Below are 18,210 nucleotides of genomic sequence, written 5' to 3' on the forward strand. Positions count from 1 at the left end.
ATATTCTTCAATAATACAAAGAATCTCCATATCATTTGACTTCTTATACAAATATTTAAAACTATGGAAATGATTCTACCGCAATCCTTATCCTTCTTCATAACCAATTTCCTTGTTTAGGAAAAAGTTGTCAACCACTATATTGTCTATCATCATCAAAGTATCATGATAATAGACTATTTCAACATGCTTAATTCCAAACGCTAAAAGCAAAAACCATATGTGATATTAAAAAACTTTAGTCAGTATAACAATGAGGTTTCTATAAAGGTGTTCCAACAAATTTAGATTGTTTTTTTGGTCATTTTTCTTAACTTTATGATTATATTTTCCTAGCATATTATGATTGTATTTTCCATTTTAATTGTCTTTTAAAATTATTATTAATAATAATGAATTTAGAGTTCTCATGGTGATACAATTTGATATGTCTATTGTTTATTGTATAAGTTTAATATAATTATGCTTGTGTGTCTTACAACATCAAGTGATTCTAAACCTTCACACCTTGCCTATAAAACTTTGTGCCTTACAACATCAAGTTATTCTAAACCTTCATGCCTTGCTTATGAAGCTTAAGTAAGAGTCATTCAACATCATAAATCTTGGTTATGTTTTGTTTTAGTATAACACCATCATTTTTATATTCCCGACACTTGACTGATGTAACTATTAGATCGAGATGTAAATGTCATTTAGTCACAACACACTATCTACTAGTTATGTTTATATGTATCTTTGTTTTTTTTAAAGGAAATTGAAAACAATCATACATAAGATATTTCTTATTTAAATATGTATACTTTTGTTTAATTATTCACTAAAAAAATTATTTCAATTTTAAATTAACTTTTAAAAAGATAAAATTTATATTTATTCAAAAAAATAAAATAATTTAATTTTCTAATAATATGAAACTAACTAAATTATTTTAATTCTTATATAAATATTTTGAAATATAAAAAATATTTTAACCCAACCTTTATTCCTCTTTTAACTAATTTTGTATACTAATATATTACCCATCATCATAAAAACATCACAACTTAATGATAATCCACCAATTCAACATACTTACTTCCAAAACATCAAAACCAAAATCCACAATAATACTCACTATATTATATAAACCTTTAAATAAACTCTTTTAAATTGATACTCTTTGAGTTAAGATAATATTAAAATTCTTGTCACGTGTCCCAACCTACCATGATTGTCTTTTTGCCCTTAAAAGAATCTCAATATATCATTCTACACATAATCTGAATATATCATTGTACACATATTATTGACAAACTCTCTTATATTAGTAAATTCAAATTCAACCATATCAATAAATATATATTTTATTGAATATATAAATATCATTATTATATCATCATATTAATAATATTAAATATTATTATTATTTTTAACATAACTATTATGTTGATATTATTAATATTAACGTAAATATTAAAATTAAATTATTTATAATTTTAAGTAAATATTTTATATAAAATTTATTAAAATAAACCAATTTCAAAATTATATATTCATTAAAATTTAAACTTCAATTATTAACTTGACTTTCCAAAATTAATATATAATTATATATTAATGGAAACTTAAACTTCAATTATTCACATGAGAATCCTATCTCAAACACACAACCAAATTGCAACGAACTAAAAACCACAAACTTAGCCAAAGCTCAATGATGAAAAAAGAAAATATTCTGCTTTATTATTAATTTTAATATTCCAGTTCACCACACAGTGAAATGGGAACTGTTACGGTGGTTAATGTGGGAGGCCAAAAGGGGAATATTCTTTGTGGAGGAGGAGTTTGATAATCAGTGAGTCGAGATAGAGACCTGTGAGTTTCGTATGAGTATGGTGATTGATTGGCTGCTGAGAATTCGCCTTAGATCTTCATAGTATTCTTACATAATTATCTGCTTTCTGTCCTGGGCACTTTTGAGGAGGCCTTCAATTACAGGTTTTTTTTCTCACGCAGAAATACATCAGGTGTTGGGTTGCTGATCAATATAGAAGCATCATGTACCAGATGGAGTACCCCAGCAATCCAGGGATAGTACTGAATCATGGGAGAGCGCCATCTCAGCCTGAAAGGCAGCACCAGCAGCCTGTATTGACAGGTTCTTCCCATTATCCATGTGACCCCAGTGTTGTTGTTTCTGCAGACCCCAAGCCTCGCCTCAGATGGACTCCAGAGCTCCATGAACGATTTGTAGATGCTGTTAGTCAACTGGGTGGCCCTGATAGTAAGTACTTGTACTAGAACTGATGTTGGATAATGAAGGCTTAAGTATTATAATGGCATTATCATGGTTTTCTTTGAAGAATTTGATGTTGGGTAATGAAGGCTTAAGTAGTATAATGGCATTATCATGGTTTTGTTTGAAGAAATGAATGGATTTTAGGCTTGAAAATCTGGCTGTCTGTACTGTCAGTTGATTCTGTATCTCTGCAATTTAGGATTTTAGATGCTTACATGTATAAGTTTTCTTGGTACTAACCAGCACAGATCCATTTTAAACCTGGATCTGTTAGAGGTGCAACTATCAATCTCTATGCACCAAACTCAAAAGACTGCTGTAGAATGTGCCTCTTGACCTAATTTGGGCCAACTATTTTGTCTTTTGGGTATTCAATCATGGAATTTTCATCTCGTTTGTTTGATTATATAATCTGCTGCAGAAGCCACGCCGAAGTCTGTTCTGAGAGAGATGGGTGTGAAGGGCCTTACTCTGTACCACTTGAAAAGCCATCTTCAGGTTTGTTGATGTCCAACGAATACTAAATTTCTACACAATTTTTCCAGCAGCCATGAATTTCTATACATCCAGAACACCTTTTGTAACTTTTTTCCTTGAAATTGGCAGCAAGAATCAGTCCATATCCAGATCACCAATTTGTGAGGGTGTCCCCAAAACTCATAATTGCACCTATTTCAGCAACCTGACACTTTCTCATGTGCTGATTGATTGTTGCAGAAATACAGGCTTGGGAAGCAGCCCCACAGAGAAGTCAGCGTCGACAGAAGCAATGATGGTTAGTAGATTTCTAAATTGGAATCTTAAAATGATTGAAAAATAATCTGGTAGTCACAGGATGCTTCCATGTATCACTGTTGCAAGTTACACAACTTCACCTATTCATATGCTCAAACTATACAGCTTTATCCCATCCCACCCTGAAATTAAAGAGTTTCACCTCCTACCCTCACCTTTCACCCTCCAATGATAATAGGAATGGTTGGGTTTTTCAGCCTAAAAAAGAACTTTGAAGTACCTCTGCATAGAAAATTATATTACCCTGCATTTCTACAAGATCCCTGGGACATTTGTAAGGACTTGTCTGAAGTTATCTGTCTCACTTTAGTGGTTAGTAACCTCACTTCCTTTCCCTGGGTCCTCCTTCGTCCTTGGTCAAGCATATAAAGACCCTCATGGATCAGGAGCCCATAGAGAATGCATCCACCACACCAGGGAATGGAGAAGCCCAGTTCTGCAAGCCATTCCCTGAAGTGGCACCATGACCCTACCTAAGATGACACCTTCCACCTTCAACCCTACCCTCACCCTTCTCCCATTTTCAACTCCGTCCCCACCCTTCCTAATATAAGAGAGTTCTGCTCATTATTACAATTTTTTTCAGGAGGAAGTTCTGATGGTGGACACTGCCTAAGCAGGATGGCCCGGGATAGCAGCATCGCACCAAATCATGAGTAAGTATAATAAGAAATCTGCAGAAGAAAAATGAGCTAAAAACTCAAATAAGCCCTTTGATTTTGAACTGATTTTCTGATTATCGTTATGTTTACAGAGCAATGCAGATTGCTGATGCTCTGAGAGCTCAGATAGAAGTTCAGAGAAGACTCCATGACCAGCTAGAGGTATGACATTTTTTTCTGAAATTATTCAAATCGATAAACATAATATCTCTCCCCTGTTTCAGTTACCTGATGACTGAATGGAATCTATCTCTTGTAAATGTCAATGTAGGTTCAAAGGCGCTTGCAGTTGAGAATAGAGGCGCAGGGTAAATATTTGCAGACCATATTAGAGAAAGCACATCAGACATTGGCATCAGAAGCATCGACATCAGCATGCCTTGAAGCCACAAGAGCCAAGCTTGCAGATTTGGCCTCCAAGCTTCCTACAAACAGCGTGAAGCCAAATTACTCTCCAGTGAAAGTCGCTCCATTGATGGACATTCATAGACAAGATCATGGGGATCTAGAGGCCAAACCCCACCTTAGAGATCGTTGCTCTCAAAATCAGTTTGCAGGCCATGGCATGGAGCAGAGTTTGAATGAATCCGAGAGTCCAATTGAGAAGAAAAGGTGCAGAAAACTTTTCCATGAGAGCAATGGAGGGAATTCCCCTACCAAGCTGCGAGAATTGGGCCTTAATGCCTCTGCCTGTAAAACAGAAAAAGAACAAGAAGAAGAGGAAGAGTTCATAAAGCCCACTACTGTTGAAAGGCCTGCTGCAACTAGAGCATTAGTGGATGAGAGAATGGCCATGCTTGTACAGTCTAATGGCCTTTCTTTAATCCAGGCTGATCATGAACCAGGACTGTACCATCCACATTCCATGTTGGGCAATTGTCGGAAGGTGGCAGAAGGATTGGATTTGAACAGGAAAGGGGAGGGATCAGTTCCCCAGCAGGGAAGAGAGCTGGATCTCAATGCATATGGATGGGGCAGATGAAGCATCTCAATCTCAAAGCAGTTGTTTGTCATGCTATTTTTGTAGATTTTGGTCTTATCCCACAACTAATCTATCTATATATATTAACCTCTTGTATGGTATGGGATATCTAGGCTGGTATCAAGCACACTCATTTATTTGAGATATGTGATCAGATAATGTTTTGGAAGCTACTCAGCTACCTGTATATTTTAATACATCCTGTACTTTCACCATTATATCTATATGTCTGGTTTTCCATGATTAATCGGTACTTCAAAATGTTAAAAGACTGCGTCTCAGACAAACTTCAAAATTTAATATAGATCCTTAAACACATTTTAAAATATTAATATTTTATATATTTAATTTGGCTATTTAATTTTTTAAGTAACAGATATTTCCTTTTAAATTTCTTTAAAGATCTCCCTATCCTAACTAAACCTGTACCGTACCTAGTTTCTCCAAATACAAATAACCTTCACTATATAAAAATATAACTAAGACATTGACTCTTTCTGAAGGCACACAATAGTTTTTTTGAAATGACAAAATATTATTAAACTTTACTTAACAACTTACTTTATTGATACAAAGTATGGTTTGTTTGTTATAGTTGATGGAATATAGTTTTGTTGTGATAGCTGATTTGATGTTAGTGAAAGTGTTGATTAAAAAACATAGTTAAGATATTGATTCATTGAAAATGACAAAAATATTGGAAATTTGTTTAATATATTACTTGGTTATTTAAATATAAATATAGTTTGATGTTACACTTGATTTGATTTTAGTGGAAGCTTATCAATCTTATAAAAGGAAAAGTATTTTAATTTTTTAATTAAAAATTAAGTTTGTCTTTTAATATAATACTCTTTGAACAGTATAAAAAGGAATCTCTAACATAATAAAAATAGAAAAAAAAAGAATACTTAAAATATAATATTCTAATTAGTTGGAATGTACATCATTTTTTTTAGTTTTATAGGAAAAAGATTTTAATTTTAATGTAAATGACATTTTAATATAAATTAAAAATAAAGTTTAAATGAATTAAGATTTATTGTATTTATTTTATTATTAATATTGATATATTTTTTAGTGTATATGAAAAATAGAGATGTTTCTATTTTTTTTTTATTTACAACATTGAAATAAAGGAAATTTAAAATTAAAAAATGGTAGATTTTCTTTGTGAATAAAAAATGTTATTAATTTGGAAAAATTATAATTAAAGTGATGTATGGAATAAGCAAACTTAAAATTAAAAAAATGTAGATTATTAAATTTTTCCTGGAAATAAAAATTGTTACTAATTTGAAAGGAGTATAATTAAATTGATGTATGGAAATTTTTAGCAAATATAATTGAAATTATCTAATTGTTTTAATTTAAATTATGAACAATAGCAAAAATTTTAAAATTAATAAAACTTTAAATATATTTTAAAATTAAAATTAAGAATTCAAAAAATATATTAATATTATTATTTTAGGTAATGTGAGTTTTGAGCTTATGGTTTGAATAATAGTGATTTAGGGGCATCTAAGTCATCAAAATCAATGAGCATTGCACCCACTTCAGTCCACACTAGCCCTTAGCATGGCTAGATTTTTGCTTGAAGGTTTCGAACTAATGACCTGTTCAGAGAATACCTTCACAAAATACCTTGTCATTCTCTATTCTAAGCCCCTATCTGGTCTATGTCCATGGACATATAAAATAATTATTTACTTAAAAATAATAATTTAATTAATTAAGATAATTATATAAAAATACAATAAATTAAAACAAAACTCTTTCGAATAAATCACATCAAGTTTCAAGTTGTAGGATGAGGTCCATCATGAGGAAAAAGATGGATAATGAGATCAACATATCACAAAAATATAGTAGAGATGCAACAATAAACTCCAAACAATTATGAAATAAAATAATATCATAATAAATAGGAACATTATAATTTTAATTACTATTATTATTATATATTTCTTTAATACAATAAAAAAATAAAAATATTATAAAAATAAAAATTCCTAATATTATTATTATTTAATTAGAAAATGATTAAACTAAAAAATTAGTAACATTTTAAAACATTAGCATATAAGAAAAAAAATTAACAACCTCAATAAATTAATAAATATTATTTTAATATAATAAGAATTTATAATATTTTTATTTATTCAACTAAATATTATAATACAAAAAAATAACATAAATAAATACATATTCCTTTTATTAAAACAAATAAAAAATATAAAAATAAATAAATAATAATGAATGAATGATCTAAAGAATAAATATTATGCAACAATAAAATAATAACATGAATCATATAGATTATTATTAATAATAAAAAAGAAATCAACAATAAAATATTAGGACACTAAAATAATTTAAAGAATAAAAATTAGGAAAAGAAAATTTTGAATATGAGAAAAAAGGAAAAGGTCTATGAAAACTATTTATCTTCCATCCATCATCTGTAATAGACTTTATTTATTTATTTATTTCGATGACTTCCTTTAAATTACAGTGATGGAAATGATCAATCCTAGCAAGGACATTAGAATCCTCTAAACATACGTGGTGTTTTTTCTTTTCAGCATGTTCTTAGGTCTATCGCGTGCTCTTGAATCCTCTGATTTATGGAACGACCATTTTCTCTAATGTAGGAGGTCCCACACGAACATGAAAATAAATAAATACCCTTCATAGTTTTATGTTCCATGGGGTCTTTGATAAATCTTAGGGAGCCACGCATGGTTTTCAAGGGTCTAAAGGAGGAATAAACCCCTTGTTTCCTAAGAATCTAATCAATCTTATCAGAAGTCCCTTAGATAAAGGGAAGTTGGACACAAGAGGCCACCTCAACAGGCTCTTTTTTAGTCATAGGACCTCTGCTAGCTTTTAAAAAGGCTCTGATACCTTAGTATCTTTTATAGCCATTTAATTCAAAAACATCAAGGAGATGGGTTTTCTCCTTCGTTGTATGGTTTTCATCTGAAACCCTTAAAGCCCAAGTGGCCAATGTGTTGAGAACACCTAGCTTCTGGGCTAGATAGTGATGGGAATTCACATGTAAATATTGCTCAGTGTGAGTTTTTTTACGAAAGACCTGGTGAGAGAAAGAACCATCATCTTTTTTCGAGATCAACACATCAAGGAAGGGAAAGATACCATCAACTTCAGTTTCCATGGTAAATTTGATGGATCTAGATTGATTGTTGAGATGCTGAAAAAACAAATCTAATTTATCATGACCATGGGGCCATAAGATGAAGGTGTCATCAACAAACCTTTTCCATCTCTTTGGCTGAAATTGAGTAGAAGCTAAAGCTTTAGATTCAAAATCCTCCATGAACAAGTTAGCAACGACGGGAGAGAGGGGAGAGCCCATAGCAACCCTGCAAGTCTGTTCATAGAATTCACCCTCAAAGTTGAAGAAAGTAGAGGTAAGGCAAATCTCCACAAGCTTGGCTATATCAGGGTCAATGATGCGATTGATTACCTCAACAACCTCATTAATAGGGATGTTGGTGTAAAGTGAAACAACATCAAAACTAACCATAATATCACCATGCTCAAATTTAACCTCTTTTAACTCAGTCACGAAAAGAATAAAAATCTTCAGCAAAATAATCAAAACAACCACCAAAAACTTAGCTAAATACTTAGCTAAAAACTAAAATTAAAATATAATTTAAAAGAAAAAATAATTAATTAAAAAATTACATAAAAACATATAAATTAAAATTAAAATTAATAATATTTTATTTGATTAGAATAATTATATATTTTAAATTTAAATTAATTCAAATAGTATACCGAATTACTGTTTATGTAAAAGTTTTATTGGCAAAATATCTACTCTGTAGTCAAGAAAAAATATATGAAATTTGTACAAGTCCCTTAAAATTTAACGACTCTTATTTTAAAATATCTTGATATGACATGGATTAAACAATTTAAGTTTCCACCGTGCAACAAAGTTTTTTAAATAAAAATAAAGTTCAAGAAAATTTGATTTAAATTATCCACTTGTAATTTCAAAAAAGGGTACAGAATTTTTATATAACAAAAACTAAAATTTAAGGAAATTTAATTTAAATATATATAAAATTGTAGATATTTTTCGCGGTAACAAAACCTAAAATTTAAAGAAATTTATCTTAAATATAAATAAAATATATATAAAATTGTAAATTTGTATTATTTTAGTTATACAAATATTTTTTTGGGATAATTTTTTTTGTTTTAATAAAAAATTGTATGTATATTTTTTTAAGTCGTTTATGGAAATTTTGGAGATTGGTAATTGTTATATCTCTAGAATATTTGTACATATTTGTATTAGACAAATTTATTAAAAAGATCATTTCTTTTTGGTTTAACCATTAAAACTAATTTCAAAAATATAAAAAATATTAAATCAATAACTTTTAAAAAAATATTTTAATAAAAAAACTTCAACCATTAAACTAACCATCAAAATTATATTATTAAAAAAATAAAATAAAAAATTAGAAAAAACAAAATATCCAAATTCTAAAATTTAATATACATATTATAAAACAGTAAAATTTAATATACATATTATAAAACAGTAACGTAACAAAGAATACAGTCAGTAGTTTTTTTTCAAAGAACATGTTTTCATTATGAGATAGAGTAAACAATAATTCATGTATGGATCTGGTTGACTATGGAGGTTGGAAACAGTACATGGTCCTCTTCTACCAACAAGCAAAAGGAAAGACTTTGATGGTAAAGCTGCCAAAATTCCCTTTTACTAATAAACTAAGATGAAAGACTTTGATTGTAGTGCCCCCTTTTAGGTATATAGCTATTAAGAAGTTTTATTTTTTAACATAATTTTTTAACTAATTTAAAGTTTAAAGGGTCATGTTTTAGAATTTTATTTAATATCCTTTAATTGTAAAGGAGTAATGATTATGTCGATTGGATCTATTTTGAATGGTTTTGAAATGGAGTATTATTTTGTTATCCATAAATGATGGGCAAAGTAATTTTGAATATTTTGTTAATAAAATTTCAATTTTTTTTAGAATCTAAATTATTATCGATATTATTTATTGAAGGAGGGGATATATATAATTAGTTTCTTCGTTATTAAGTTTAATGAGAAAATAATTCATATATATATATATTATATTTGATATTTTAATTTTAGAAATTTCATAATTAATAAGAAAATATTATTGATAGTTAAATTTGTAGATTAGAAATCAATAAGCACATTTAATCATTTATGAAATTTTATAGTTTTTTTTAGTTAAATTTTCTATTGTCTCAAAATAACTTTTATACAAAATTAGAGTTCATTATTAGACTTCAACATCATCGTGGTCTGTCACAAGGAAAATCAAACTTGTCAATAATGAGATTTATTGTTTATCATTCAAAACCATCCAAAAATATTACTAGCCTACATCTAAGCTCCTGACATACACTAAGAAGCTTCTGACATACACTAAGACATGAATACAAATATTGATTGTCAGTTTTGGCTGGCTATACATCTTCTAAAATAAAGTAATTTACTGAAAGTAAAAAAACATAGCCAAAAGGCTGGGCTAACATCAATTATTAGAGGATATCACTATGGATGAATCCTAGGTGCTTGTGCTTGTTGGAGCTGGAGGCTTAAGGTCACATTGTAGATGTCCTAGGTGCGCTAGACAAGCATTGAGTCTGACGAAGCAAGAGCGGTGACGACATTGGACTTGTTAGATTTCATTAAGGCATGTTATACTTTCATTGTGGTCCTCATACTTTTCTTTGAGTACCCTACCCAAGAGCTTTTTCATTTGCCAATGGAGGGTGATGGAATTGAGGTATTGGCTCCATCTTCCCCTAGTATGGCGAGGGTGTGGAACCCAACTAGATACTTCAATTTGGATTTTAAAGTCAACGTAGGCTTGGTGATGAATAGTGGTTAAGGCTCCTAGCTAGTGGATTTCTAGTTGAGTGGAGGAATGGAAAATATGTAGAAATAACTCGAAATTCGCAGCTGCTAATGAATTCATATTGAAAACAATAGACACAAATTTCTTCTACTCAATCTATAGAAGGGAAAATATACAATAAAAACACATGCAATCATTCAATGTCAATGAACACAATATTTTTACTAGGGAAACCAACTAGGAAAACCCCCTCCTTTGTTTGTATTAGATCAGATGAGAATATAGATCTATTACAATGACTGCTTCAATATTTGAAGCTCAATCTGCACTGTAATACTGATCTCCTCTTGAGACTTCTCTGGCCAATACTTAACCAAAATAGGCCTCTTGTGTCCTCCTATTTCCTTGTGCAATTCCTGCTCCTAAATAATAGGAAGAGCTCCTATTTTCTTGCACAATCCCAGGAGAATCCCTCACCTGCTACATGCAAACTTTATACACTCTGTGTTGAAGAATGTAACTAGTGTCGGTCTTCATAATTGTATTTGAGTCATGATGTAATGTACTTATCAAAAGTAAGAAAGATATTTTTTATCATAAAAGAAATTGACTTATTAAAGCATGGGTTTCATGCTTGGGTCAATGATTTTTAGGTCAAAGCCTCCATTGAAGGCTTTTAGGTTTTATCTTTAGTCAATAGATTCATTGTCATTTTTATTAGATAATTATTGGGCTTTTGTATCATGTAAAAAGAATTATTTTTTAGTCAAAAAGGTCATTTGTCACCCCCACACCAAGTCGACACTCTCCTCGTGAATTTGGCCTAGATTAGGGTTATTCAACCTAGCAGAAAGGCTATATATAGAGAGGCAAATCGACCTATTTGAAGCACTCACTCAACAAGTTCGGTCTACAAGAAGAAGAAGCAGAAAAGGAGAGCAAAGTTGTTGGAGAAGGATAGAAGAAGTTTGGAAGACTAAAATAGATTTCTTGAGCAATCTATCTCCCACACATGTGAATTTTATGGGTTGTCGATGGTGCCGAAATTATGTATCTACTGTAGGTTCAAAATTCTAATGTTGGGGGCCAAGAATTTGTAGCTAGAGGTCAAAATTTTTTATTGTAGCTACAACTAAGAAGTTGACACTTATAGACTTTGACATGGATCATCTATTGGAAGGAAAGGGCTAACTTGGTGATTGGAGGATGTCTTTGTCTAGGTCTAAGGTCTTGGTCTACTTCAATTTGATTAATGGAAGAGTTTGACTAGGTTTTCACCTAGAAAAGGGTTTTAGCCCTAGCTGAGAACCTACATCTGGTGTCGTTGATCTTGATGTTTTGATTTGATGATTGCTTAATGAATAAAATATAGAAACAAGAACATAAAGAAAGTTAATAAGACAACAAGAATATCATAAGTAATTATCAACATAAGAAAATATTTATGCCTTTCTGATTTTCTAACAGTCTCGAGTATACAATAATAAATACAATTATGCCTTTTCCCTCCACTCAACTAGGCAATTCAAATTGCATGCATGACTAGGGCTATTTTTAGTAAATCAATTATTTAACTGAGAGATCATTGAGTTAACAACAATTACAACTACTCAATTGAAATTATACTGACTTTATTCATGATAGAGCTTAGATAACTAAGTAACTTCACTAACTATAACTCCACTAGATTGCTAGATCTTAACAATCAACCCATGCACAACTCTACTTCTTGCCAAAAAATCAAATTGATTGACTTAACTGAGTGACTTGGCCATGTCACCCCTACTAACTACAACTCAAGTCATCCTGCTGATGTGGAAATTAGAATTTCTCCATTCGACTAAGGAACAAGTCAAATGGATCATTTTATTGCTACAATTTAACAAAATAGTGGTGACTTTCTAAGCTTTTGTTTGAGCCCGAGGTATCCCCTAAGGGCCTCGAGCTCCAAACCCCCAACGAGAGCACATAGACTGACAGGGAATAACACTCAAAAGAAAGATAGGCCCAGTGAAAGACACCCACTAGTAAAGGGGCATACCAATGAGGAAAATTGAAATAAACTAGGACAAAATTAGAAGAAACTTCACTCTCTACTTTTAGGTTGCCATGGGGATATTATTAGCTAACAATGGTAAATGAGGGGAAAATAGTGGATAGCTTCCTGTAGGGTCAATTAGCCATGAAACTCAAGGATTTCCAATTAGTTTCCACACCATTGAGATGTCCCCACAAATGTCAACCCATTGGGTGTTGATGTGCTATAGGAGATATGGTCTTCTTCTCTAGACACCACTCCTTCAAGATCTAACCATGTCGTGATTGATTCCAAAATCCTAGGGCTCGTTACCACTACACCTACCTCCTAGCTCCAAGCTTGAATTACCGTCACAGGGGGTGTACAATGAAGATCAACCTTTGGGGGACTAGAACCTCCATGCACCAGAACATTCACAAAGCCAGTGTTGTGGTGGAAATATCCCACCCACAATTGGGCAACAACACTGAAAGTACATACAAACACAAAGTTATGACATAAGGACCAAGAGCTCATGACGAAAATGAGAGTTTCCATCTTAATGAAAAGAAATGTGAAGAATTTACATGTGCGAGTGCATAGGGTGAGATAACCACACCATCCACCTCTTAAATGTGATGAGAAGTGACAGGGTGACAAACTTCCCCTGTCCCTTGACATTGTTTCCAACACCTTAACCAAAAAAAATTTCATAATTAATAAAAAAATTATTAATAATTAATTTCCTAAATTAATAAACATGTTTAATTAATTAAACATAATGTATATACTTTTCTTTTACTAATTTAATTTACAATTTTAACAATTACGCTTATAACTTATATATACAAATTGAAATAGATTTAATGAATATAATTTAAAATTTCATAAAATTGAAAATTTTAAGATAAATAAATACACCATTAAAAAAACTATTACTCGTAACTTCTACTTTCTTTTACTAATTTAATTCACAATTTTAACAACTACAATTATAAATTTTATATAAAATAAATTTAAAGAATATAATCTAAAATTATTCATACAAATTGAAATTTTTTAAATCAACAAATAATTTATAAAAAAATATTGTTATTTGTGACTTTCACTTGCGACATTGGGTATTAAATCTAGGTTCCTGTTAATCTAGGTTTGTTATTGACTTCCCGAAAAATAAGCACACTAGATTATCATACAAAAGATTATCTTAATACCTTGTCCCCAAACTGAGATTCTCTTAATATATTATAGCCCAAACCCATGGCTAGAACATCTAAATACATTGTCACCCAAACCCATGGCTATAACACATATAGATGATAAATTGTTTATACTATAAACTCTGTCTTTCTAAAATTTCTTTAAAAAATCGTCTTTACTAACTTTTCATTCATATATATATATATTATTCTTCTTTATTTTATTTTTACTCTTTTGAGCATATACGATCTTTTAGAAATTTTGTTTCTATCATTATTTAGTTTTTCTTATTATTTTTTTTTTTACTAACTTTTCTTTTATATAAAATTTTTATACTTCTTCAATTTAATCTTCTTATAAAGAATAAGGTCAAGGTCAAGTAAAACTCTCATTATATCTTTCAAACATTTCAAAGCCTTCTCATATGAAAGGAGTCTCTTTCTCATGTAGAAATGCCTCAATCACCATATCTTACCAATTAGAGTGTGTTTATTATATTCTTTGCACAACTTATATGCACCACAAATAAAGAGGGGTTTTAGTGGGGGCTATTTAGTCCCTCCTAATCAAGGGTATGTAGGAGGGTGGGTGTTATAACCCTATTTTCCACTCCACTATAGTGAGAGAGACCCTAGTTCAACATTCCTAAGTTACTAGCTAGAATGCATCTCATTTCACTGTTGCTTTTGCTTATATGGGACTTACAAGGAAGTTATTAGATGTTATATAGCTAAAATTACAAATTGAGTAATTTCTCATAATTATTTCATAGTAATTTCATAATTATGAAATAATAATTATTCCATAATTGAGAAAAAGGTTCTAGAGTTTGTCATTCCCAAAGAGATCAACTCGAATTTCTTATGTATGAGTTGGATAGGGTGCATTATTTTAGAAGTTTCCTAACTTCTCAAGCCCCTAGGTGTATAGATACATGAATCTCCTGAGGGATGGAAAAAACTATGTAATGAAACCCTTTCAAGGGGAAGGAGGAGTTTGAATAAGAGAGAGAGCTCAATTATGTTGTTAGGATACATGAATCTCCTGAGGGATGGAAAAAACTATGTAATGAAACCCTCTCAAGGGGAAGGAGGAGTTAGAATAAGAGAGAGAGCTCAATTATGTTGTTAGTTTGCTATTAGACTTCTATCTTATGCGAGATCAAGCCTATCTTGTTGGATTTAGGAAGTGGCCAGGCCAAGGATTGAGGAGGAGGAGCAATGAATTCAAGATATATGGTGTATTGATGTTTCAGATTAATGGAAGTACATGTGGTTCCTTTCGTATGTACGTTATTCATTATTATCTGCATATATCTCATGTTTTTTATTGTGCATGCTAATTCCTTCTTTACGAAGGAGGAAATTTAATCTTGTTTGGCGATGAATGTGTGCAGGAGTTGGGATCTAGGGAATAAAAGGAGCGGTATCTTCTATTAGGAGTGGGATCTCCAAGACCATTTTCAGATCTACTCCATCATTTTGTGAGGGATCAAGCGTATGCTCATTCCCTTAGAGTATATATTTTGCTACATGCATTGGTATTTATCTCTAAGAACTCACTAGATTACTATGTAGGAGCATCAAACCACCTCTGAGAAATCAATGAAAATGAGTTTCTGGAAGAGACAACTATGAAAGAGGGACATGGCCATGAGGATGATATTTTGGAAGGCACAAATGTCAAAAGGCAAGGTGATTTGTTGCAATACAATTCCTATTTAAAATCATGAAAAAAATAGATCCATGAGGGATCGTAGGGAGATAATTAAGAGCTTTGTGGATAGGATCATGTTGAGAGCTTTGTGGAGAAGATAATGGATCCAAAGTGATCCATGAAAATGTACTTTCCTATATAAAATGTAATGGCCTACAATGTGAGAGGAATCCATTAGAATAAATATTTGGCTAACCATGGTGTCGTGTAATGGATCTGTTTATGAGTCTGTGTTCTTGAGCATTCTTAAATATGTGTCTGTTTTTTTTATCTCAGCATGTGTGTTTATTGTATACAAATTCTTAAATGTGTGTGTGTTGTTTTCTATCTCTGCATGTGTGTTTATTGTATACAAATCATGTTCAATCCTCATGTTTGCAATGACTTGATTATTGTTTTTTTATGAGAGCCATAAGAACTGTAGACATGATTGCATGTGTATGCAGTCACCATTGAGGGATCTCATGAGGTCAAAGGTTACACATTTGGCATATGCTAAAACTACTGAGAACAATTGAGAAGGAGGTAAGAACACCAACATGTAACTACAAGAAGGATGGATAGCTGAAAGGAGATCAAGTGGTGAGATGAAAATTTTCATCAAACAATTGGTTAGATGGTTAATAGTTAATTTGTATGAGTCAAAGGCTTACAAAGAACATGAGTTTATGGAATGTGAATTAATTTAATTCCAACTTTTATGAAGTTCAAGCATGGACTGGGTCATATTGGACCGAGGATCGAAATCAATGAAATTGAATTTGAAGGACCCCCAGAAATCATTTTCATCAAGTGGTATCAAAGCATAAAAGGTTCTTGCACATAGTGTGGAGGAGAAGATACAAATGTACAGGTATGTTGAGGTTTGGTAAGTAAATTGGTCATATGATTTTGCATGTAGGAGCATAGGAAGGTGAGGAGATTCACAACATCCTAAAGCAAGGAGTTCTCAAGAGGTTCTGTAGGTGAGTACTAGGAAGATGCTAAAAGACCAAACTTGGGAGAAAGTTTGGTGACGTATCGTGTAGCAAGGTGGATGGTAATTACTGTAGAGGCTTGTTGCAACTCACAAGTTAAAGCTATTATGAAAAGACCAAGAAGAAAGAATATGACTACGAGGTCATAATTTTTTTTACCCTAGGATTCTGATGCAGGAGCATCAACTCACTTCCAAGAAATCAATGAAAATGAGTTTCTAGAAGACCCAACTATCAAAGAGGGACATGGCCATGAGAACGAGATTTTGGAAGGTGTAGTTTTCCAAATGCAAGGTGATTTTTTGGCGTATAATTGCTATTTAAAAGCTTGAAAATAAATAAATTTGTGAGGGATCGTAGGGAAATCATTGTGATCATTTTGGAGATGATCATGTTGAGAGCTTTGTGGAGAAAGTCATGGATCCAAAGTGATCCATGACAATGTACTTTCCTATATAAATTGTAAGGGCCTATAATGTGAGAGGCATCTATTAGAATGAAGATCTCGCTAACCATGGTGCCATGTAATGGATCTATTTAATTTTGAATTCATGTTCCTAAGCATTATTAAATTTGTATGCGTTTTTCTATCTCTGCATGTTTGTTTATTGTAGACAAATTCATAAATTTTAGTGTGTTTTCTTCTATCTCTGTATGTGTGTTTATTATATACAAATTGTGTTCAATCCTCATGTTTGCAATGACCTGGTTATTGTGTTTTTTTGAGAGCCATGAGAACTATATACATGATTGTAGGTGTTTTCAGTCACCATTGAGGGATCTCACAAGGTCACTAGTTACACATTTGACATATGATAAAGCTGTTGAGAGCTATCGAGAAGGAGGTAAGAATGCCAACATGTAACTTCGAGAAAGGTTGATAGATGGAAGGAGATCTAGTGGCGAGATGCAACCATTCATCAAACAATTGATCAAATGGTTAATAGTTAATTCGCATGAGTCAAAGGCTTATGAAGAACATGAGTTTATTGAATGTGAATTAGTTTACATTCCAACTTTTATGGATTTCAAGCATGGATTGAGTCATAGTTGGAAGAATAGTGAAGTTCCACTAGATTTGTGAGATAGTTAACTCCATCAATATCTCTATATATATATATATATAAATTCATTTAACATATTTTGAATCTCAACATCAAAATCTATAATTGTAGTTGTTGTAAGAATTATTCTAAGCATGCAAACTAAAGCAAAATTTATCTAATTTTCTTCCATATGCTACAAAAACTCCTTTCCACTCAACAACAAGGCCTTTGGGTGATTACTCTCTGTTGTACCTTCCTTTTTCAATGGTACCAAGGTATGGTTTATTCCATCCTTTTGAAACTTATAAATATTCTTCTATCCATGATGCATGACACTTCTATCAAACTACCAAGGCCTGCCCAATAAAATGTGGCACACATCCATCAACATGAAATCACAAAGAATATTTTCCTTGTAGTTGCCTACTTGAAACTCTACTTCACACTACTCATTCACCAATAGTTGGTGACCTTTTTGAAGCCAAGACACCTCATAAGGTGTTGGGCGTTTAATTTTCTTCAAATTCAACTTTTCTACCACTTCTATGGACACTAGATTATTTATAAGTCCACTTTCAATTAGAACCTTGTGACACTTCCCTTTAACCTTGCATATAGTTCT

At 31.5% G+C, this 18,210-nt stretch overlaps 1 protein-coding gene across 1 annotated transcript; it reads left to right on the top strand.

Annotated features, from left to right (window-relative positions):
- Window positions 1-1,840: 1,840 nt before the first annotated feature.
- LOC149252787 (myb-related protein 2-like) lies at window positions 1,841-4,944 on the top strand. The gene is made up of 6 exons (XM_089459807.1): window positions 1,841-2,266; window positions 2,703-2,779; window positions 2,999-3,056; window positions 3,663-3,732; window positions 3,831-3,900; window positions 4,010-4,944. The coding sequence occupies exons 1-6, from the start codon at window positions 2,041-2,043 to the stop codon at window positions 4,718-4,720; spliced, it is 1,212 nt and encodes a 403-aa protein (XP_089315933.1). The 5' UTR covers window positions 1,841-2,040; the 3' UTR covers window positions 4,721-4,944.
- The last annotated feature ends 13,266 nt before the right edge of the window (window positions 4,945-18,210 follow it).

Source organism: Pinus tabuliformis, chromosome 7, assembly GCF_031772625.1.
Source record: "Pinus tabuliformis cultivar Carrire ecotype Pingquan chromosome 7, CPIR1, whole genome shotgun sequence".
In the NCBI taxonomy this organism is placed as follows: Eukaryota; Viridiplantae; Streptophyta; class Pinopsida; order Pinales; family Pinaceae; genus Pinus; species Pinus tabuliformis.